The sequence below is a fragment of the Babylonia areolata genome, chromosome 8 (assembly GCF_041734735.1).
Source record: "Babylonia areolata isolate BAREFJ2019XMU chromosome 8, ASM4173473v1, whole genome shotgun sequence".
NCBI classification, from domain to species: domain Eukaryota; kingdom Metazoa; phylum Mollusca; class Gastropoda; order Neogastropoda; family Buccinidae; genus Babylonia; species Babylonia areolata.
In genome coordinates this window covers 39,870,941-39,896,336 of record NC_134883.1, presented here as the reverse complement: position 1 = coordinate 39,896,336, position 25,396 = coordinate 39,870,941, and the positions used below count along the sequence as shown (strand labels likewise).

General features: G+C 48.9%; 1 protein-coding gene across 9 annotated transcripts in view; it reads right to left on the bottom strand.

Moving 5' to 3' along the window:
• The window catches only part of LOC143284806 (uncharacterized), a 183,658-nt gene that overhangs the window by 24,239 nt on the left and 134,023 nt on the right, over positions 1–25,396 (bottom strand). For all 9 annotated transcript variants that reach the window (XR_013055613.1, XM_076591839.1, XM_076591846.1 and 6 more), the window contains exons 3-7: positions 20,209–21,947; positions 18,698–18,859; positions 9,697–9,778; positions 8,441–8,473; positions 4,094–4,268 (exon numbers count right to left, since the gene is read on the bottom strand). Coding sequence is in view for 8 of the 9 variants with exons in the window: in XM_076591839.1 (XP_076447954.1) it covers positions 4,094–4,268; positions 8,441–8,473; positions 9,697–9,778; positions 18,698–18,859; positions 20,209–21,947 (2,191 nt within the window). In the remaining variant the exon portion in view is untranslated. The remainder of the gene's footprint in view (positions 1–4,093; positions 4,269–8,440; positions 8,474–9,696; positions 9,779–18,697; positions 18,860–20,208; positions 21,948–25,396) is intronic.

The window sequence follows — 25,396 nt, the reverse complement described above, 5'->3', positions numbered from 1 at the left end:
CCCTCCTCCCCTTACTTGCCGTGTGGGGAGGTGGGCATGAGGCTTCGTCCCTTCACACTCACATCAAAACGTGTTGCTTATCATAGCCTAGCTGACCAGGATGGTCATCAGAATGCCCATCACTTCTTCAAACCAGGCAATGAGGAGGAGGAGGAGGAGGAGGAGGGTATGGATACAGCGCCTGTCCTCAGCCAGAGACAGTGCTTTGCAGAGTCACTTGCACAACAGACTGCCTACCTGGGTACAGCTGACTCACAGCTGCCTTTGGGTGCTTGCCATTCGTTTCTGGGGTCATTCACTCACATTTCAGTCACACACACACACACACATTTTATGCGTAAGACTGTTTTGTTTAGCTACCCCACCATGTTGGCCGCCATACTCCAAGGAAAATGTCAAAAAAGTCACTGAAAACTGCACCAAAAAGACCAAGTCACCCATATTTTGTTCAGTCGAATTTCAAATCAAGTTAAAAATATTCATACCCTTTAGTTTAGGAACTGAAAAATTGTACAAATCTAGAGGTACATCTCAGAACAAGGTCTTCAAGGAGCCAGCTGCAAAATGTCTTTTCTGTCTGTGTTCTTCATTTATCAGCTGCAACTCGCACATTCATTTATATACAAACAAACAGGCTTTGCCTGTTTGAGCAATTTTATCCCCACTATATAGGCAACAGTACTCCATTTTCAAAGGGGCAGGGAGGCATGGTTTGTGTGTGAGGGGGGAGGGCCGGGTGTGGGTGTGTGTGTGTGAAAACATTCACAGCATTCATCCCTGCACTCACCTACACCAACCATCAACTTTAACCCCCCCCCCCCCCCCACCACCACCCTCACACCTCAATGAAGTTCAGGTGACGTAAACACTGTGCCAGTATGCTGCCTGCAGGTAAACAGGTACACAGCACTATCTCTGGCACCAAGTAATCTGTCAGCAAGGTAAGTGAGTTATCTGTGCAGACCCCCCATCCCATTACATCACATTACATCAGAGGGGCAGATAACTTATCTGTGTCTCAAGGAGGCTGAAGGTCCGGGCTGCTCTCTGAACTACCTGCCTTCTCCTCTCCCACCACATTCCCTGACAGCATGTTCAATCACCTGGACGGTAAAGAAAGCCTCTCCCCTTCCTAGATAAGATAAAACTTGATTGCCTTTCAACTCACAGACATCTTGGTGCAAGCCTGTGAAAGATACAAGACCTAAAGACGATCCTTCACCTTTCTGTGTCCGAGTTAACAACATCAACTGACTGGCTCACCTCTCCCACCCCAGTGTGTCGCCCCAATGCGCCTACTCCCGATTCACCTATCAGTAAATTGATGATCCTGATTCACCTATTCTGAGTTCACGTATGTACTCCAATGGCTGTGTGTGTGTGTGTGTGTGTGTGTCTGTGTGTGAGAATGCACGCCAGTCGGTGTGTTCTATGAAACAACCAAAAAGCTCACTTCCTTCACTGCTGGCCCAGTCTCATGAGTTGATGGTCTGGTCTCTGTATCGGTAATTTTGATTCAGCAATATGTTTCTGCGTCTCTTGCTTTGAACACTGATAAAGGCTTCATCCTACACTGAACTGTATCCCTTTCACTCAGAAGTCAATGTCGTGAAAGCACTCATAATATTTCGCCCTGTCTCAACACCCAATGTGAACTTCTTCTTCAGCGTTCCCAGAGTAGGTGCCCACTGAGAACTACAAATTTTCACAAAAGCTGATAGTGGTATCTGAGCACAAACATTACTGTGTGTGCACTAGTATGTTTGAGAGAGACAGACAGAGACAGAGAGAAAGATAGAGCGAGAGAGAGAGGCTGAGTAGGCAAAACAGGAATGGCAGGTAGGTGAAACAGGACAAGGAGTCAAACTCAAATAGCCACTGAGGGTGGCGACACGATCACACAATAATAATAACTATAATAAATGCAGACATATAGTACAGTACCCCCACCTCAGCTGGGGCTCACTGTGCTTTACAATAAAATATACAATTCTAAGATGAAGGGATGTAAAAATATGTACAAAGTCAACACAGTCTCACATGGTACTGGCTAAAATATACATATGTAAGACTACGTGACATAAAAATATGTATATCAACACAGGCACCATCACAATAGGCAAAACGGGAATAGGCAAAATGGGACCCTTCCCCTGCCCCCTCACACCCCCCCTCCCCACCCCCTCAACACACAGTTCAGGACAACAATGGTCTGTTCCCAGTGGGTGTACTGTACTTTCCACAGGGTTGCTGCTGTGGCTCCCCCCTAACCAATCTCAGCCTCTACTGCCACAGACCTTCCTGTGGCGCACCAAGGCACGATTCCACTGCCGACTGCTGAGACTGACGGATGCCAGCAACACCGCTGCCACCTCAACTTGACATCAACACAGTGCGGAACGACAGAACAAAATGCAACTCTAGCAAACAGCAGCGAGCGGATGAATATGGGGTGCCAACCCCGTCTTTTTCTGGGCTGACACAAAAAGTCTGCAGAAACACAAAACTAGTGCCTCACCTACTTCCGTCGTAACACTGTGCCGGTTGAATAATAATGGCAGTACAATTTACACAGTGCTTTCAAAACTGTCAAAGTGTCAGTCTGGCACAAAGCACAAAAAGCACACTGACAGACAAATGCTCACACACACAAACATGCATGGAGGAGATAGATGAGGATTCAAAGAGTACAAAACGACCTTACAAATTTACAAACCTTCCACATGAAAAACCTTGGAAAATTCCCTGCTAATCTTCTGGCCCAACAGATCTCCAGTCAACAACTACTCTACCCATGCACTCAAGAAAACATGAAGACCACCATCAAGACAAGATGACAGAAAGGAACTTAAGACATGGCACGAAAGGAGAACAAGGTAACATCACCTGGACAGCCCTACGTCACACACCTGAAGGTAGGCACAAAAGAACAAGGCCAAAGAACACCCGGCACAAGAACCATCAAAGGAGAACTGACGACCCTAAAGCACACCTGGGGTACTGTTCTTCTTCTTCTTTCTTTGTTCACTCACATGTACAGAGTGGGCTTTTACGTGTAGGACTGTTTTCCTGGGGTAGCTGATAGTTCTTAGTTCTTGTTGCTTATAGTCCAGCTGACCACACAGGGCCGTATCAGGACTGTTTCCTGGGGTATTATTCAGAGTCAAAGAGCATGAGACGTGAGAAACAGGCAAAAGAGAGACACAGAGACAGAGAGGAAGACAGAGGGAGGGTGAAGGAGATGGGGGTGGGGGTGGGGGGGGGTGTGTGGCTGAGGAGGGGACGGAAGGAGGGCTGGCAGTCAGAAGAAACAGGACTGATCTCAGGAGTCAGTCAGTCAGTCAGGGAAAACAATAGGTCCCTTTCTCCTTCTCCATCCAAGGTGAGCCTCCTGCCTTCAGGGAAATCACCCAATGGCAAGGCAAGGCATGACCCAAGGCAAGGCATGACCCAAGGCAAGGCATGACCCAAGGCATGGCATGACCCAAGGCAAGGCATGACCCAAGTCTTGCACCCCCCACTCCCCTCACCTCCACCCCTTTACCCCCCATCCCCTGTTCTGAACTGTGCTGACGTAAGGACACGCACACATGTATGCATTCCCCCTCAAAAGCCACACATGCACCCCACTTCATCACACACACATATGCACCCCTGACCCAACACACACACACACATACATACAATCACAAAACACACATGCATTTATGCAGGAACATACACACACACATACACACACACAATCACTAAACACACATGCACTCACGCTGGTACACACACACACACAAACACAGGTTGGCTGTTCATTCAATGCAGCTAACGAGGACCTCAGCATCTCTTATGGGTGGCTGACTGGAAATGATGTGTCTGGAGATGGCTGATCCAACTGATAACGCACACACACAAACACACACACAAACACACACACACACACACTCTCTCTTTCTCTCTCTCTCACACACACACACACATATATACGCACACACATAACATCCCCATTCCATTCCCCCCCCCCATACACACACACACAAAATACGCCCCTTACCCCCCCACCCCAAACCCCCCCAACACACACACACAGCCCTCCACCCACCTCTGAGGTTCTTGACAAAGTCGTCCAGCTTCATCTTTTTCTCCGGCTTGATGGAGGAGTTGTGCAGGTCCGTGTTGAGCATGATGATGGCAAAGGCCAGCAGGAACACTGTGTCGTTGGACTTGAAGTTCTTCACCTGGTCAGGGTTACACCGGCAGTAGTGGTCCGCAAAGGCCTGAAGCACACACACACACACACACACACGCACACGCACATCGTCCAATCAGTGATAAAAATCATAAACGATAATCCTGCAACACACACATTGTCCATCAATAATAATCATGATAATCCTGCAACACACACATTGTCCATCAATAATAATCATGATAATCCTGCAGCACACACATTGTCCATCAATAATAATCATGATAATCCTGCAGCACACACATTGTCCATCAATAATAATCATGATAATCCTGCAGCACACACATTGTCCATCAATAATAATCATGATAATCCTGCAGCACACACATTGTCCATCAATAATAATCATGATAATCCTGCAGCACACACATTGTCCATCAATAATAATCATGATAATCCTGCAGCACACACACACTGTCCTAATCAATGATACTAATGATAATGACAATAATAATACTAATATGAATGAAACAAGGTCTGCATAACATCTACAACGTCCCATAAATAATGATGATGGTGATGATGCTGATGATCAAAAATGGTCCGCTACTGCCTGCACCACATGTGCAACAACAACAACAAATAAAATAATGAATAATAATATAATATAATAATTAATAATAATATTAATGATAATAATCATCATTATTATTTTTCAACTTCTTTGTCTTTATTGTTATCATTATAACAATAATGACAACAATGAGACAAAATAACAACGATCATCCACCTGAACACTGGCAGAGACGGAGGAAAAACGAAAAAGGAAGCATGTTTTTGCACGTTTTCTCCTTATCCTGTTTCCCCAAACTCCAACAAGCTCCAATCGCCGCCCACCCACTGCACCCCCACCCACCCTGCCCATATTACATCCCTCCACCTCCCTACCCCCCATCCTTACACACATTCACATACCCCTACCCCTATACACATTCACACACCCCACCACTACACAAAGTCATATACACATTCTTTCACACCCCTACCCTTACACACATTCACACCCCTACCCCTACACTCATCTACACACCCCTACCCCTACACTCATCCACACAGCCCTACCCCTACATACATTCACACCCCCTACCCCTACACACATTCACACACCCCTACCCCTACACTCATCCACACCCCCTACCCCTACACTCATCCACACACACCTACCCCTACACTCATCCACACCCCCTACCCTACACTCATCCACACACACCTACCCCTACACATATTCACACACCCCCTACCCCTACACACATTCACACCCCCTACCCTACACTCACCCACACACCCCTACCCCTACACTCATCCACACACCCCTACCCCTACACTCATCCACACCCTACCCCTACACTCATCCACACCCCCTACCCCTACACACATACACCCCCCCTACCCCTACACTCATCCACACACCCCTACCCCTACACACATTCACACCCCTACCCTACACACATTCACACCCCCTACCCCTACACTCATCCACACACCCCTACCCCTACACTCATCCACACCCCTACCCCTACCCTCATCCACACCCCTACCCCTACACACATACACCCCCCTACCCCTACACTCATCCACACACCCCTACCCCTACACACATTCACACCCCTACCCCTACACACATTCACACCCCCTACCCCTACACTCATCCACACACCCCTACACCTACACTCATCCACACACCCCTACCCCCACACATTCACACCCCCTACCCCTACACTCATCCCACACCCCTACACCTACACACATACACACCCCCTACCCCTACACTCATCCACACACCCCTACACCTACACTCATCCACACACCCCTACCCCTACACACATTCACACCCCCTACCCTACACTCATCCACACACCCCTACACCTACACACATACACATCCCCTACCCCTACACTCATCCACACACCCCTACACCTACACTCATCCACACACCCCTACCCCTACACACATTCACACCCCCTACCCCTACACTCATCCACACACCCCTACACCTACACACATACACACCCCCTACCCCTACACTCATCCACACACCCCTACACCTACCCTCATCCACACCCCCTACCCCTACACACATACACCCCCCCTACCCCTACACTCATCCACACACCCCTACCCCTACACACATTCACACCCCTACCCCTACACACATTCACACCCCTACCCCTACACTCATCCACACACCCCTACACCTACACACATACACACCCCCTAACCCCTACACTCATCCACACACCCCTACCCCTACACACATACACACCCCCTACCCCTACACTCATCCACACACCCCCTACCCCTACACTCATCCACACACCCCCTACCCCTACACACATTCACCCCCCCTACCCCTACACTCATCCACACACCCCTACCCCTACACTCATCCACACACCCCTACACCTACACACATACACACCCCCTACCCCTACACTCATCCACACACCCCTACCCCTACACACATACACACCCCCTACCCCTACACTCATCCACACACCCCTACCCCTACACTCATCCACACACCCCTACACCTACACTCATCCACACACCCCTACCCCTACACTCATCCACACACCCCTACCCCTACACTCATCTACACACCCCTACCCCTACACTCATCCACACACACCTACCCCTACACACATTCACACACCCCTACCCCTACACTCATCCACACACACCTACCCCTACACACATTCACACACCTCTACCCCTACACACATTCACCCCCCTACCCCTACACACATTCACACACCCCTACCCCTACACTCATCCACACACCCCTACCCCTACACTCATCCACACACCCCTACCCCTACACTCATCCACACACCCCTACCCCTACACTCATCCACACACACCTACCCCTACACACATTCACACACCCCTACCCCTACACACATTCACACACCCCTACCCCTACACACATTCACCCCCCCCCAACCCCCTACACACATTCACCTCCCCCCCACCCCACCCATACACACAACCCCCCTAAACCTCCCCATTCCATTCCACCCCCCACCCCCACTTCACACACACATTCTTCTTTTGCATCAGACACTCATCTCCAACCCCCCACCCCTATCCCCTCCTCCCTTCATACTTCCCACAACGAAACAGCCTGAACCAAAAGGTCTGAACTCGCAGTCCTATTGCTCTGAGTACCCAGTGACAGACAGCACAGCGCGGCGGCAGGGCCACATGGTTCTGTTCTTGTTATTACCCTGGCTCTGGCAACAGATTTGGGGCTTTCTTCCCCCCCCCCCCCTCCCGCACCACCGGCCTCCCCCCAACACCACCTTTCCTCCCCCCCCCCCCCCCCCCGCCCTCTCTTTTATCTACTCATCTTCCTGTCTGTCTGTGTGTCGTAAACATATCCACAATAATGAACAGGGAGAGAAAAAGCTGGGTACAAACGGGGGATAAAAAGGGGGGGAGAGAGAGAGGGAGGGGGGGGGAGGGGGGAATTGAGTGTATGTGAAGAAATGTGTGTGGCGTGTGTGTGTGTGGGGGGGGTGGGGGTGGGGGTGGGGGTTGTGGGGAGGGGTAGAAAGTGGAGAGCGGGTGGGGTTCGGGGGCAGACCGAGACAAAGCCGGGCAAGGAAGGGGAGCATGTCATATGCATGCAAGTCCGTGCGAGGCAAGTGGGGGAAAAACGGAGTGACGGCGAGAGAGAGAGAGAGAGAGAGACACTGAGAGAGAGAGACAGAGAGACACTGAGAGAGAGAGACAGAGAGAGAGACACTGAGAGAGAGACACACAGAGAGAGAGACAGAGAGAGACAGAGAGAGAGACAGAGAACAAAAAAAAACCACTTGAATCTCCAGACCTCCGGTCCATAGAAAGAGGTCAAAAGTACACAATATGGTGATCACTAGCAGCAACAACCCAATGTAAAATACATAATACCTTAAACCTGTAGAACAATAGTGCCTCTTCAGCACTGTAAACTAATTCTGAATTTCTTCATTGCTGTCAAAGAATTCCTGTCGGATCTTCTGAGCGTTAAATATATAAACACAGAGTTTACGAATACTGTAAATTGAGAGAGAGAGAGAGAGAGAGAGAGAGAGAGAGAGACAGAGAGAGAGAGAGAGAGAGACAAACAGACAGACTGACAGAGAGACAGAGAGGCAGAAAGACAGAGACAGAGACAAATCGACACACACACACACAGACAGCCTGGGGGTCCCTTACCTCCATGAGCCGCTCTATCTTCTGGGCCTCCCCCTGAAAGAGAAGAAAACAGCACTGTACACCGTACAGACATGAAACAAGCACACAGCCACACATCAAGCATGGTTCAGTCACCTTGCTGCAAGTCCAACCAGCCAGCAATCACACCAACTGTACACACAAGCTGCCTGGAGACTTGCAGCCAGCCAGTAAAAAAACAGAAGTTTCTACCTTTCTTTCTTTGTTCCAGTGCTGCCACTCTCACCATGAATTGTGTATTGTACGAGTGGGCTTTTTCATGTCTGACACTTTTACCCTGCCATTTAGGCAGCCATATACTACATTCTGGGGGATGTGCATGCTGAGTATGGTTGTGATTCCATGACCCACTGGAACGTTCATGTGGATTATGGGATTTTAAATGTGTTTATTTGACCTCCTGCACATGTGCACAGACAAAAGGAATAGAGTCACTGGCCAGTTTGTTCATCTATTGACCTGGGAGATTGGAAAAACCTCAACCCTAAGCCCACCAGGTGCCGATACTGGGTTCAAACCCTGGACCTCAGATCGGAAATCAAAGCTTTCATCACTGGGCTATTGTGCTTGTTGTAAAAAAAGAAAAGAAAAAAGAAGTAATCTGTAGCAATTATTGTGCACAGCAGTATGGATCTTCAAACCTGACTGCACATTCTATACATGATATCCATGTACACCTTATTTGTACATTCATCATTAGACCACTTGACCACATACCACACACAAAACCCGTCACACAGGGAACTATCTGTCTGAAGTGCCACTCACTCTCAGTGCTGTTGCCCAGTGACAAGTGGCACTGTGCAGAGGACAATGACGTATCTCCATGCTTACCAAATTCTTCAAAACGACAAGCTACCGCACAGCCACTCACTCCCTACACGTTTTTTTTTTTTTACAGAACACAATAAATCATCAAATTCTGGCATCTATAAGCATGAAACACTTAAGCTTTTTCCCGAACTTAACTGAGTTCTCACAAAATATGATACATTTCAAGTACTAAAAAGCAAACCATGCATACAAGACAGAACCTTTGAGAATAAAGTAAAAATAAACATAACTTCAGTGAAGATCTTGGAAAAGAACAAAAATGAAGATACACTTTATTCTGGAAGATCAGATCGTGGATTACATTCTACACAAAGTGTATCTTAAATACATAGCCCCTTCCGAGTTTAGTTACGCCGATTAATCTAAACGAGCAGCCGCCAGAACCACAAGGGGGGAGCACTGACCGGCATGCGGAAGTAGCACTGGAACTTGCGTAACGCCATGTCGATCTGCAGCCCCGCCACGTCAATTTCTTTCGTGAAGAAGCTGCAACACACACACACACACAACACAGGCATGTGTGTCATTTGACTGTTTCTAGCCACTCTTCCATAGGACACCCATTATGACAACAAAAACAAGAGAGGCAAGGCCTTCAAGACTCACTTGTGATACACTTAAAAAAAATCCAAACTTTTTTATATTGAGTATAATTTCAAAATGTAATGTTTAAGATGAGAAAGATCAGTTTAAAGCACATTAACTCCCCTAGCATTAATTACAGAGTAATTTCCCCTCTTTTTTTTTTACTATCTGCACCAAAAACGTTTGCAAAATAAATAAAACTTCCATGCTTAGCAAAAGAAGTTCTTGTTTGAACAAAAAAATGATAATAATGACTGCTCTTGTTGTTGGGTCAGAATATCAGATCAAAGTGCCAAGTTTAGAGAATACAAAAAATATAACAGTAAATGCAGTTTGCATATAATTAGGCTTCATTTTTTATTTTTTTGGTGCCCATCCCAGAGGTGCAATATTGTTTTAAACAAGATGACTGGAAAGAGCTGAATTTTTCCTATTTTTATGCCTAATTTGGTGTCAACTGACAAAGTATTTGCAGAGAAAATGTCAATGTTAAAGTTTACCATGGACACACAGACACACACACAGACAACCGAACACCAGGTTAAAACATAGACTCACTTTGTTCACACAAGTGAGTCAAAAACCAAAAAAACAACAACAACAAAAAACAACAAACAAAACCCAAAACCCCCCAAACAGACTGTAACAAATGACATGGCCAAGCAATTAAGGTCGCGAAGTGACAAGTCAGGATGTCAGTCATTTTCAAAAAGTCAAATAAAACCAACTGCCATGGTCAAGCCGGTTATGTCGCGAACTGACAAGTCAGGATGTCAGTCACATTCCTTTGTCTAAACTTCCTCCTCTTGGGATTGTATTGCTTCTGTTCGGCAAAACCAAAGACACCACTCTTTAACTTTAAGCACTCAACAAGCAACAGCAGCGGCACTTGAAATTCATGCCCACACTGACCTCACTTCACAAAGGGGTTAATAACACAATAACATAATGTATGATAGTCAGTCGTGTCTGACTATGACCATCAGAACAACAGAGGAAGCAACTGCTGTCCTGACTATCTGGGCTAGAATTTGATTACAGTGGAGAGTGTGTAGCCCACGTTACAGCCCCACTCTCTCAGCAAAGGGGATTTCAGGACAGTCGGCAAACATTCCAGGGAACAGGACCCTTTGATGATCCACTTTAATATTAAATGAAATGTTGGAAAGGAGGGGGCGGGGGGAGGGGGGGGGGTTACGGAATGTAACAAACTGTAACGCTAGTTACACACAACGAGGCCAGAAGTGAAGGATGGAGAGAGAGGGCTCTGAGAGCTGAAGTCAACAGACAGGGAAGGTTGATGCTCACCCACCACCCCCTCCTAACCTTTCCTATCCCCCCCCCCCCCGCCCCTCCGACCTCCTCCTCAATGATCAGTCTGTCATTCAGCTGGTTGATACCCCCCACCCCCCTGTCCCTACCCCCCCACCTCCCCCCCTCAATGATCAGTCTGTCAGTCAGCTTTTCTGCCTCACTGAACTGGAGCACAGATCAGAACCTGGGCATCATCGTAAAACATGTCATGCTGATGTAGTGTGCACACATTTGTATGGAGACCACCCACCGTGTGACTGTGTGTGTGTGTGTGTGTGTGTGTGTGTGTGTGTGTCCTTTTTAACGTATGTCACACAACCACCGTGTTGGGTTACGCTGCTGGTCAGGCATCAGCTTGGCAGATATGGTGTAGCGTATATGGATTTGTCCGAACGCAGTGACGCCTCCTTGAGCTACTCTTACTGATACTGATACTGATACACCACCACCACCACTACATAATACACACACGAACACATACAACACGCACACATGTACCGACACAAACACACAAACAAACACACTTCTATCTATACACCTCCTCCGTCCACCCCCTCTTAAATCATTCAACAATGAAAAGACGTAAAACTAAAAAAAGAAAACACATACACACATCACCTCCTACAACATACACATACACAGAGAAAATTGCTGAGCATAAAGCGTGTCATTTTGTCATAACATTGTGCTCTTCCCAAGAGATGATGAATGTGTTTTTCACAATAACCTTGATGGCTTGAAAAAAAATAGGGGGGGGGGGGGCGGGAGGGGGGGGGGGTTGTTGGAAAAAGGGTGGGAAAAAGAAAAAGAATTTTCCAATTATTCATAAATTTCAGGAAAAGGATGAGACCACACGTGGATGGAATTGGGGGGTGGCGGGGGGAGAGGGTGAGAGAGCGACAGACCCCAGGAAAACCAGACACAGCAGAGAGAGAAAAAAAAAAAAAAAAAAAGTGGGTGGGGGAGGAGTGATGGGGGTAAAGTAAAAACCAGACTTGCCAAACTCCGCCACAACTACCACCACCACCCACACACACCACCAGACAGAACCCCCCCCCCCCACCCCCCCTCCCTTCTGTCGGCAGCCTCTGAAATTCAGCCATAAATTCACTCTTCCCTTTCTCGTCCCCAGACCAGACTCTCTAACCTTGCGCCCTGATTTTTTTTTTTCCTCCTTGACTGTCTTTTTTTCTTTTGCCCACTCCTCTCCCCCAACCCCTTTCACTCTCTCCCTTCCACGACTTCCGAAAGGCCCCCCCCCTGGAGCCCCTGAGCCGCCATTACTCATCACAGTGCACTGAATCAGCTCCCCCTCCCACCCTCCATCTCCTCCCACACTATCCTTACCACCCACCCACACACACATCCAGGAACACAGCTCCTTCCTCTACCTTTGCCCTGCCCTGCCCTGTCCCTGTCCCTCCCCAACCCCAGTTCTGTCCTGGGAAAATTTCTGACCATCGCGCACACACACGCACACACATATGCAAGCACACACACACACACGCGCGCGCGCGCGCGCGCATGCACACACACACAAACACACACACACAGATTCAGAAACTGTTTTACACACTCACAGGCACAAAAAGACACGCAAGCGCATACAGTTTCCTTATTCTGTTGGTAACGTGCATGACCTGTGTCACGGCTCAGTTGGACTTGAAGAACCAGGCTGTGGACGACCATCAACGCCAAAGGTTTGAGGCAGGGCCAACCCAGAGAATAACAGCAGCAAAATAACCAAGGCAGAAGGACAATGATGCTGTGAACCAATCACAAAAGGACACTGATGCTGTGAACCAGACACTGATGATGTGAACCAATCACAAAAGGACACTGATGCTGCGAACCAATCACAAAAGGACACTGATGCTGTGAACCAATCACAAAAGGACACTGATGATGTGAACCGATCAGAAAAGGACACGATGCCGAACCATCACAAAAGGGGACACTGATGCTGCGAACCAATCACAAAAGGACACTGATGCTGCGAACCAATCACAAAAGGACACTGATGCTGTGAACCAATCACAAAAGGACACTGATGATGTGAACCGATCAGAAAAGGACACTGATGCTGCGAACCAATCACAAAAGGACACTGATGCTGTGAACCAATCACAAAAGGACACTGATGCTGTGAACCAATCACAAAAGGACACTGATGCTGCGAACCAATCACAAAAGAATGACACAAATGCTGTGAACCAATCACAAAAGAATGACACAGATGCGGTCACAAAACCAATCACAAAGATGCTCTTCAGCAGTGCACTGCAAACCCCACCACCAGGAGTCCTGTTCAGGCAAGCAGAAATCAAACCTCAAAACTGGCAGTCAACATTCAAGACAACGAACAACGCAAGCTACTATTCATATTTACTCAAAGACCTCTCCTTGATTTCTGACATAACACTGGCCCGAGATATCTTAGGTCATCAACGTACCATTTACAACTGACATCTGTCAAGTTCGCATCACCACCAACAGAACAGCCGCCTCAAACACACAAACACCTGCTCCACTGAACGTCTTATGCTATGATCTAGTCCAACTGTAAAACCACTCGACACAACCTTGTGTAATGCTAAAATGCCACACTGTCTTCACATACGAACACAAGTTACTGCCATGAACCTCTGATTAAACTGGATCGCCCCTGAGGAACCTGGACTTCATCTTCTCTCTAGCACAGTGCAGATTTTTTTTTTAAATCATTTTTTTTTATTGTGATGAAGAAAGAGGAGGGGGATGACAATGATGATGATGACGATGCTGCTATGAAGATCCGTTTCGGTTTTGACTACATGACGTGGCTATACTCTACGCTTCCTGCTATAAAGAAAGGCCAATTCACGTTCAAAGAGACGCATGCCCAGTGTTTTAGGCCAGGAGATTCAAGTTAGGAGAAAGACCCAAAGCCAGACAGACCTGCATCAGACTTCACCTCGGTTCAGTGTGGGAAGGACTGTCATCTTACTGGCCTGTCCAAGCACACCCCACGCTGTACCAATCGCCACCCAGAGCGCTACTCCACAGTCTTCCCAAGACTGACGAATGTATATCGTATCTCCATCTACATCAGCTTACAGATACATTTCTGTCAACAGCTGAACATCTCACGACAAAGTTACGCCATGTACAGTGACGTAGGGTATTAAAAAGCCACGGGAAAAGTTCAGGAAGCTGCTGACCACCGCTACAAACAACAGGTTGACAACTGCTGTGAGGAAAGAAACTGACTACTGTGTGTGTTACAAGACCAACGCTTTGAACAATCTGACCTCATGAGCAGTAGGTCGTAAACTCAACACTTTCAGGAAGTAACAGACAAATGAGGGGGGGGAACAACAACAACAAAAACCAAAAACTGGGGGGCAGGACCACTTGTTAGGAAGGAGGGGTCATTTCCATAAAGGACACCGGTACCAACCTCCTCCCCCAACCCCCCTCCCTCCTTCAATGTGAAGTGTCGGAAACACGCGCTGGTCTTTTAACACCTCTCTCTACTGCAGTTGTCCCCCCCTCCTTCCCTCCTTCCCCCTCCCTACCTCATCTCCACGCACGGACAATTCCTGACCGATCCAATGTGATACAGCCACAAGGCAAGGAGGGGGAAGAGGGGTGGATCAAGGAGGTGGGTGGGGGTCGGGGGCAGCAGTACCGGAAAAAGGGAGGTGGGGTGGAGGGATGGAGGATGGTAATTAAGGTTCACTCTGGGCCAAGGACAAGGACAAAAAAGAACATGTTGAAAGAATGAAGGGATGGAAGAGGGTGGGGGGTGGGGGTTGGAGGGGGAGGGGTGTGGGTGTGGAGGCTGCCCCACCATGACATGACAAGTAGAGAGGACTTGAATTGAATGCTCTCTGAAAGTCATTACACACAAGGGGGTTAGTGGTGGTGGGGGTGGGGGTGGGGGTGAGATGTGGGGAGGCTAGGGGTGGGGGTGAGATGTGGGGAGGCTAGGGGTAGGGGGGGGGGGGGGGGGGGGGGGGGGGCTATCAACGATATCAACACGCCAGGCAGTTCAGACTTTGGACGGTCGGTCACCCTTTCCATGTGTCATAGTCGGTGGTTGGTATCTGTCTCCCCCCGTCTCTCCGAGATGGGAAGGGGGGGGGGGGGACAGAAACAAGAATGAAAGGATGAGGAGGGTAGGGGTGTGTGTGGGGGGAGGGGGGGGGAGAGGCGGTGGGTGGGGGGAAGGATGGCAGGAGGTGGAAGAAAGGGTTGCTGCACTCAACAAGCCAGCAGCAGCGGACAGATCTTGGACAGTCACTGCCTACCCTTTCTTTCTCGTGTGTCTGTCCGCCTGTCCTTCAGAGAGAGGGAAGGGTGCAGAACAGAACAGAATCGATGGAGAAAAGGTGGGGGGGAAAGGGATGGGATGTGGGGTTGCTGCGCTCACAAGCACAGCAGTCCCCCCAACACCCCCTACCCCCATCCCCGCCTCCACTCCACTACATCTTATGGCACAGGAGTAAAAAAAAAAAAAAAAATTAATAAAAGAGAGGCGATGGAGTGGAGGGTGTTGGGTGTGGGGGTAAGGAAGGGGGTGTGGGGGGTTGGGGGGGGTGGGGAGACAAAGTGAGATGGAAGCTGTTCACGAGCAAGCTTGTTCCCGAGAGGTCTGCAGTACCAGCTTAATTAATAAACGAACTGGTGGTTGGTTCTTCGACCCGGCCATGACCTGTGCCCTCCTAAGACTGCAGGAGTCACGTACATGCTCTCTCTGTCTCTCTCACTATCACACATATACACACACTACACATACACGCGCGCGCGCGCGCACACACACACACACACACACAGAGTGTTGAGAACCGTGCAACATTTACCCCAGATTCATCTCCTTTCCCTTACCATCCCCCATCTTCTCTCTCAGAAAACCATGAAGCAGAAAATCACACCCTTTCTTGACTTGGCCAATGTCTTCCAAACAGCAATGAAAAAAAAAATCATTCATGAAATGGCACCTTCACCAATTGTATATCCTATAATATATACATACATAGACATAGGCATCCTTCAGTCTCGGAAGACTATGGAGTTGCGCTCTAGGTGTTTATTCTGGTACAGCGTCGGGTGTGGCTGGCCAGTCCGACGCGGGAATGACAGTCCCTGTGGCAGAGGACACAGATGAATGGGCTGCAGCCTTTCTTCTCATTCTCTTTTCCTCGTGCTGCTGAGCGAGTGTCTCTTCGAACTTGGAAAGACCTTTCTGCACAGTCTGTCTCCAGGCTGACCGTTCGAGGGCTGTTGCTTCCCAGTTGTTCTGGTCGATGTTCAAGGCCTTTAGGTCCCTCTTGCACACGTCTTTGAATCGCAGCTGTGGTCTGCCTGTGGGACGTTTTCCCTGCACAAGTTCTCCGTAGAGGAGGTCCGCTTGTCGGTTTTCACCCTACAGTGAGGCTAACGGACCGTGGCGGGGCAGCACCTTACTGGCTGGGGACTGCCCAGCTTAAGGCGAGCGGTAGCTGCCCAGTGAGATGCGATGACCTCTCCCACCGTTCCCGTGTTTTGTCGACGCTGCAAAGCGAAGCTGGAGCGACCTCTCCAGAGCGCAAAGCCTGAGTAAATATGGAGGGCAAACTGTTACCCATGCAGCAGACCCCCCCTCTCCACGTCGCTGGAATGGTCCATTGGAAAGGCAAGCGCCGATACACATGGTTCCAGTGCCGTCGCAGGAGTTGCCAGAACTTGACTTTGCTGTATACTGCCTCGGACTGTCTATGGGGACTCCGGCTCCGGATTCTTCCTCAGAGTTGACTCCCGAAGCCTTTCCTATGAGTGGGTATGGCCGCAAGGCAGCGGAGGTTTGAAATCAGAGTTTTCCTTCTTTTAGATGAGCTGTCTTCCCAGACTGATGAGCCCCATCTACCCAAAGCACTGGTTTTCAGGCGCCAGGTAACCCGCCTCCGCCCCTTCTCCTATCAGTAGTAGCAGTTCCGCCGGGCTTATATCTAAGCCACACGAGCAGGCTAGGAGCTGGACTTGGTTGTCAGATGCTGTTGGAGACGCGCGCCGTGAGGGGCATTTTATAGACAATGGGAGCTTATCCCCATTGCCACCCTCTTAATTATTATCTTTTTTTTCCAGTTCTGAATCACCAGTGGTGTTAAAAAACAGTTGGTTTCCATTGTGACCCGGGCCACAGTTGGCTGACATTACAGCACACATTAATTTTCTCTGGATGACTCATGGCAAGCGGTCGTTCACCACCACTACAATGGCTTTTTGTGTGTGTGTGTTTTTCTTTAAAAAAAAAAATTCAGACACGACACACACACAAACTGAATCATACAGTAACGTGGAATCAATTGTAAAAGTCTCGTTTTCAACTTTACCCCCCCCCTCCCACCACCCAATCCCCACCCCCTTCCCCGCTTCAACCACCCAAAAGGACCAAACATGATTGAGTACCATACAACTCGAATTATTCTGGTAAAATGACAAATATTCACTCATCATTTTAGACACATATATACACAACACAAACTTCAAGCACACACCAAGTGTTTCAGTGTATGTGTACACATACACACTGTACACACATACACACACACTGTAAACACACACACATACACACACGCACTGTAAACACACGCAAACAAATATATTATGGAAGAGATAGGGTGATAAGGAAGGTCACAACAAGTAGACAACACACAGTGACACAGTTACCGGGGATGAAATAAACATTCAAACACAACACACACACACACACACACACACACACACACAAACATACACAACCACTCCACTCCCCAAAACACGTATACACAAAGAGCCAGACTCAAAAGAGCGCTAAGAAATGAAAAGAATAAAGAGAAATAAAGTACAGTTAGAAGAAGAAAAAGAAGGAGAGCAAGAAGAAGACAGAGAAGAATAAGATGCAAAAGCAGAGGCAGAAGAAGAAGAGGACGAAGAAGATGATGATGATGAAGAAGAAGAAGAGGACGAAGAAGATGATGATGATGAAGAAGAAGCAGAGGACGAAGAAGAAGAAGGTGATGATGAAGAAGAAGATGATGATGATGATGATGATGATGAAGCAGAGGACGAAGAAGAAGATGGAGATGATGAAGAAGAAGATGATGACGATGTAGAAGCAGAGGCAGAACAAGAAGAGGAAGAAGAAGATGATGATGATGATGAAGAAGCAGAGGAAGAAGAAGAAGAGGAAGAAGAAGAAGATGATGATGATGATGAAGAAGAAGCAGAGGAAGAAGAAGAGGCAGAGGAAGAAGCCGAAAAAGAAAAGGATGATGAAGACAATAAAGAAGATGGAGCAGAAGCAGGGAAAGATAAAGAAAGAAAAAGAAAGGAGAAGAAAAAGACGTGTAAGCAGAAACATCAGTCAAAGAAGAAGACATGAGGAGAGACGACAAGAGACACTGGCAGGTGAGAGGTGTGTGTGTGTGTGTGTGTGTGTGTGTGTGTGTAGGCATGGTGGGGTGGGGGGGGGAGGATGTCGGTAGTGTTGGTGCAGTGACTGACTGTAGGACTTCCATGCTGAAGGGGTTCTGCAGATCTCCCAGGAACTCGCCGATCATCTGCTTGCTGATACCCTTCCGGTTGATGAAGAAGAGCGCCACGCTGCGCGGTGAGCCCTCCACAAAGCCCTGCTGCACCAGGAAGTCCAGGCCTTTCTCCGGCTTCCTGCAAGTGGGCACACAGCACACGGCACTGTCAGAATCCATGGCTGATGGACATTTTTTCTTTTCTTTTTGTGTTTTTTTAAAATTTTTCAAGTTGAACATCTTCTTGCATTGTGTGGGGGAATACACACTACACGCATCTGAACGATACTTTATTTCAACAAGGCCATGGCCCCATTTGAAAGGGTGATTAGATATCTGGTACGAATAAATCAGATACATAAATATATAATCTTACTACATGCTTACACAAATAAAAGTCGACACATATGTATGAGCGAGTGAGTGAACTGAAGTTCAGTTCAGTTACTCAAGGTGGTGTCACAGCTTTCAGAAAATTCCATATATACCTTCACCACATCTGCAAAGCAGATGCGCCTGAACAGCAGCATAACCCAACGTGCTTAGCTGGGTGAAACATACACAGACACAGACAGACATATATAACATGCTCACACACGAAAACAAACACACACGTATACAAACACATACTCACACTCAATCAAAATCAAAACAAACACATACTCACACTCAATCACGCACACGTACACACACACACACACACACACACAGAATCACAAGAACTGGCTCACACCCTGTGGTCAAGTCATTGTCACTCCTTGTCAACAGTTCAAAATTTCACAAAGAATACATCACTTAGAACACGATGACACAGACTACAAGAACACACAGTGAAGAGACTGGGACCAACGTGATAAAGTTGCTTAAATCATACCGAATACACTTGATCAGGGCGTTGGGTTTATGCTAAATCTCAGGCTGTTGCTCCTTTTTTTCTTTTCTTTAAAAAAAAAAAAAAAAAAAAAAAAATTCAGTGGGGACCATCCCAACGCCGACTGTCCTAAAACCCTCTTGGCTGAGAGAGTGGGGATGAAACTTGGGCAAGACACTCTCCACTATAATCAAACTCTAGCCTAGATAGTCGGGACAGCTGTTGCCTCCTCTGCTGTTCTGATGGTCATAGTCGGACATGACTGACTATCATACATTTCAATGCACAAATAGAATGCATCTTTTCACTTTTTTTTGGTATCCTGTCTATTTCAGTAATTCTTTTGTTGCCCCTTTTATACACCACTCAGTTTTTGGTTACATAACTGGTGTCGCCGACAGGACTGATCCATCACAGGACAGATCCAAAATGATCCTTTTAATGTTTTTAATCCTTTTCATTCAAAAATAATAAATTAAACCCCCCTACCACTCAGTCTTGTCCATTACAGGTATAGTCTATATTAATGGATCATCGGATGCACTTACAACTTCTTGAAACACGAAAAACTGACCATGTATAACCAACACACACACACACACACAGACGGCACTCACTTGTTGAACAGGTTGAGGCCGATGCGGTACAGCCGCTTCCTCTGCTTCTCATTCATGCGCAGAGCACCGACACCGGTGCCGGAACCACCCTGGCGGTCAACAGCAGCACCGGCAGCAGTGGCAGCTGCTGTCCCCCCAGCCCCAGCCCCCTTGAGCAGCTTGCGGCCATAGCTGATGCTGTCCATGCTCAGCATGCTGGCACTCTCGGCGCTGACCACATCCTGCTGGTCGGGCGTGATGCTCATGCGCAGCTTGTTGTGGTAGCCCACGCTGTCCTCGCTAATCAGGCTGATGTTCTCCACACTCATGTTCTCCGAGCTGGGCGAGCTCGAGCACTGCCCGTCGATGCTGTCCGGCTCACTCGTCTCCGAGATGTTGCTCATGCGCTTCACCTCACCCCCGCCCCCACCACCCTTCACCGCCGCTGACAGTGACCCGTTGAGCACCACCGCGCCCCCCACACCCACACCACCGCTAACCCCCGCCCCTTTCCGCTTCCAGATGGGGGAGGTGTCCGGGGGGCGGGAGGTGGAGGTGGAGGCGGAGGGGGGCATCGTCTTCTGCTTCACCACGCCGCCCCCCTCCGAGGCCAGCGGGGCGGGGTCCCCGGGTTTGCGGGTGCGCAGCTTGACCCGTGTGTTCATGTAGAACTTGACCACCTGGTCCTGCGGCAGGGGCGACAAGGACTCGTAGGGACACTCCCCACGTGGGGAGGCAGGGTCCACCCGGATCTGAGGCTCGCTGTGTGAGGGGTGGAAACCAGGAGGGTGGTGGTGCTGGTGGTGGTAGAGGGGGTGGTGAGAGCCCCCCTCCACGGGCAGCCCCCGCTGGTACGTGTCATAGGGGGAAGAGGAGGAGGATGGGGGTGCGGCCATACCACCGCTGCCTGGAGCCGGGAAGGAGGTGTAGTCCGCGGAGGAGGAGGCGGGGCGGTGGTGGTGGGAGAGGAGGGCGGAGGCAGTGACGTCCTGGGTGCTGCCCTCGCTGTGGAAGCTGTCCGTCAGGATGTCCGTCTCCTTGCTCTCCAGCAGCGTCTCAAAGTCCACGCTGTGCGGGTCCACGCTGCCACCCTCCTCCCCCCACACAACCCCGGCCTGGTGGCCCCCCTCACCGCCTTCCCCTTCCTCCTCCCCGCTGCCGCCAACCACACCGCCCCCCTCCGTGTTCTGCTCAGGGTAGGAGTTCCTGTTGTTGTTGGTCTCCGAGGGAGCCAGTTCACTCTTCACCTTCACACCGCCACCACCCTCCATGCCCTCCACGTGGTGGGGGGAGCGCTCCAGACGCCGCCTCGAGGGCGACGACCCCCCCACCTGGCGCTGGTGGTGGTGGTGGTGGTGGTGGTGATAGCGAGGGTCCATCTTCACGCCCTGGTCAAAAGTCATCTGCTGGTAGAAGCGGTGGTCACCGCCGTAGCGGGAGCCCGGAGGGTCATAGTCCCCGACCATCTTGCGGAGGTCCGTGGCGAAGTCCTTGTGGGCCAGGCCGGGGCTCTCGCTGCTGCCACCCTGGCCGTACAGTGGATGGAAGTTGCCGTTGTCGTCCACGTTGATGCGGTCGGTCCAGATGGTGTTGCTGCGGCCCAGCTCCGACAGGCGCTTGGACAGGCGGCGCTCCCCAACCGAGTGGCGTAGCTTCTGGAAGTTGCGGTTCATGCAGTAGTGGCGGTAGGCGCGCTGGATGGTGCGGGCCGCACGGCGGGCACGCAGGGAGCCCCCGTACTTCCGCTCCAGCATCTCCACCTGGCGGGGGGTGTCAAAATGATAATCTTGTTATTGATATTAATAATGAGGAGGGTCATAATCTTGTTAGTGATATTAATAATGAGGAGGGTGATAATCTTGTTAGTGATATCAATAATGAGGGTGATAATCTTGTTAATGAGAATAATAATGATGAGGGTGATCACCTTGTTAATGATGATAATAATGATGATGATAACTGTAATAATGACTGTAGCAAACAAAAAACCCAACCTTAATGATATTAATAATAACAACAATAATAATGATGATGGAGATGAAGATGATAACAACGATAGTAATAATGATGATGATGATGACTATTATCATACAGTACTTACATGGCACAAAAGCAACATATATATAAATATCTTAAAAACACAAGAGACATCAAGACATACAAGGGAAAAAACAAATATATTTATGCCACAAAAACAACAATACAGACTGAAAATACAAAACAACACAAATGATTTATCACATCAAAAGAGCACAAAATATGCCTCACCATTCACACACCCACACATGCATGCATGCATGCACGAACAAATGCACAAGCATATGTACACACACACACACACACACACAGAAAGAACTCCCACCCAGCACACACAACATAACCTGAGCCATTTTCACAGCATGCATACAGTTCCCTTATCCTGCTACAAACAGTTAGTATATACTCCCTCCCTCCCCCCTGATGCCCCTATGCAGCACAGTTTTGATACAGCTCAAATAAATCTTTCTGAAATTTGTTTGCATCTAATGATATTCACCATGATGGTGTGCAGTACATAGATCCAAACACGCATATGCACGCGCACACACACACACAATGTGGTGGTGATGACCTTGAGGTAACGCGTCCGCCTAGGAAGCATGAGATTCTGAGCGCGCTGGTTCAAATCACGGCTCAGCTGCCAATATTTTCTCCCCCTCCACTAGACCTTGAGTGGTGGTCTGGACGCTAGTCATTCGGATGAGATGATAAACCGTGGTCCCGTGTGCAGCATGCACTTAGCACACGTAAAAGAACCCACGACAACAGAAAGGGTTGCTCCTGGCAATATTCTGTAGAAAAAATCCACTTCGATAGGAAAAACAAATAAAACTGCATGCAGGAAAAATACACACAAAAAAAGCGTGGTGCTGTAGTGTAGCTACGCGCTCTCCCTGGGGAGAGCAGCCCAAATTTCACACAGAGAAATCTGTTGTGATAAAAAGAAATACAAATACAAATACACACACACACACACACACACACACACACACACACACACACACACAGAGTAAGCAGAAACGCCGCCGGATGACAAACGCGAACAACCAAACAAAAACAAGCGGGTTACAGGGAAAGAGCTGCCTAAACAAACGCTCCCCACCCCCACCCCTGCTGACTTCCTTCCACAGGAGATAGGCCATCACCACGAGGCTCTGTGATCTCAGGCCATCACCACAAGGCTCTGTGATCTCAGGTCATCACCACAAGGCTCTATGATCTCAGGTCATCACCACAAGGCTCTATGATCTCAGGTCATCACCACAAGGCTCTGTGATCTCAGGTCATCACCACAAGACTCTGTGATCTCAGGCCATCACCACAAGGCTCTGTGATCTCAGGCCATCACCACAAGGCTCTGTGATCTCAGGTCATCACCACAAGACTCTGTGATCTCAGGCCATCACCACAAGACTCTGTGATCTCAGGCCATCACCACAAGACTCTGTGATCTCAGGCCATCACCACAAGACTCTGTGATCTCACCACAAGACTGTGATCTCAGGCTATCACCACAAGGCTCTGTGATCTCAGGCCATCACCACAAGGCTCTGTGATCTCAGGCCATCACCACAAGACTCTGTGATCTCAGACCATCTCCACAAGGCTCTGTGATCTCAGGTCATCACCACAAGACTCTGTGATCTCAGGCCATCACCACAAGGCTCTGTGATCTCAGGCCATCACCACAAGGCTCTGTGATCTCAGGCCATCACCACAAGGCTCTGTGATCTCAGACCATCACCACAAGGCTCTGTGATCTCAGACCATCTCCACAAGGCTCTGTGATCTCAGACCATCTCCACAAGGCTCTGTGATCTCAGACCATCACCACAAGGCTCTGTGATCTCTGACCATCACCACAAGGCTCTGTGATCTCAGACCATCACCACAAGGCTCTGTGATCTCAGGTCATCGCCACAAGGCTCTGTGATCTAGGGTCATCACCACAAGGCTCTGTGATCTCAGGCCATCACCACAAGGCTCTGTGATCTCAGGTCATCACCACAAGGCTCTGTGATCTCAGGCCATCACCACAAGGCTCTGTGATCTCACCACAAGGCTCTGTAATCTCAGACCATCTCCACAAGGCTCTGTGATCTCAGACCATCACCACAAGGCTCTGTGACCTCACCACAAGGCTCTGTGATCTCAGGTCATCACCACAAGACTCTGTGATCTCAGGCCATCACCACAAGACTCTGTGATCTCTGACCATCACCACAAGGCTCTGTGATCTCAGGTCATCACCACAAGGCTCTGTGATCTCAGACCATCACCACAAGGCTCTGTGATCTCAGGTCATCACCACAAGGCTCTGTGATCTCAGGCCATCACCACAAGGCTCTGTGATCTCAGACCATCACCACAAGGCTCTGTGATCTCAGGCCATCACCACAAGGCTCTGTGATCTAGGGTCATCACCACAAGGCTCTGTGATCTCAGGTCATCACCACAAGGCTCTGTGATCTCAGACCATCACCACATGACTCTATGATCTCTGACCATCACCACAAGGCTCTGTGATCGCAGGTCATCACCACAAGGCTCTGTGATCGCAGGTCATCACCACAAGGCTCTGTGATCTCAGACCATCACCACAAGGCTCTGTGATCTCCCGACTCATAACCAGTCTGCACTCAGTCGGTCCTCGCTCTCATCAAAGACCAATAAACACGCTGACACAAATCCCTGATACAAATATACTGGGGAGGGGTGACGGAGGTGGCGGGGCAGGAATTGGGAATTCCCAAAGCCAAAAGGGGGTGTAGGGTTGGGGTTGGGGTTGGGGTGGGGGAGGGAGGATGGGGCGTTGGTGGTAGGGCAAGGTGAAAAATAATGGGACTAGACAATGAGAGAAAAGCAAGAGAGAGAGAGAAAGATATTGAGAGAGAGAGAGACAGGGTGACAGAGAGACAGAGTGAGAGACATAGCGACAGAGTCAGAGACTGAGAGAGAGGGAGGGAAAGAGATAACAACACACACACACAAGACCATTACAAGACCAAAAACATCACAGATGTAATAATAATAATAATAAATATATCAAATGACTGCTTCACTCACTCAGAAAAAAACACTTCCAACAGCAAAACAGTGGCAACAAAACAAGCAACAACCCCGCCAACCAACCACACATCACCTGATCACCATGAAATTCAGACTCAAA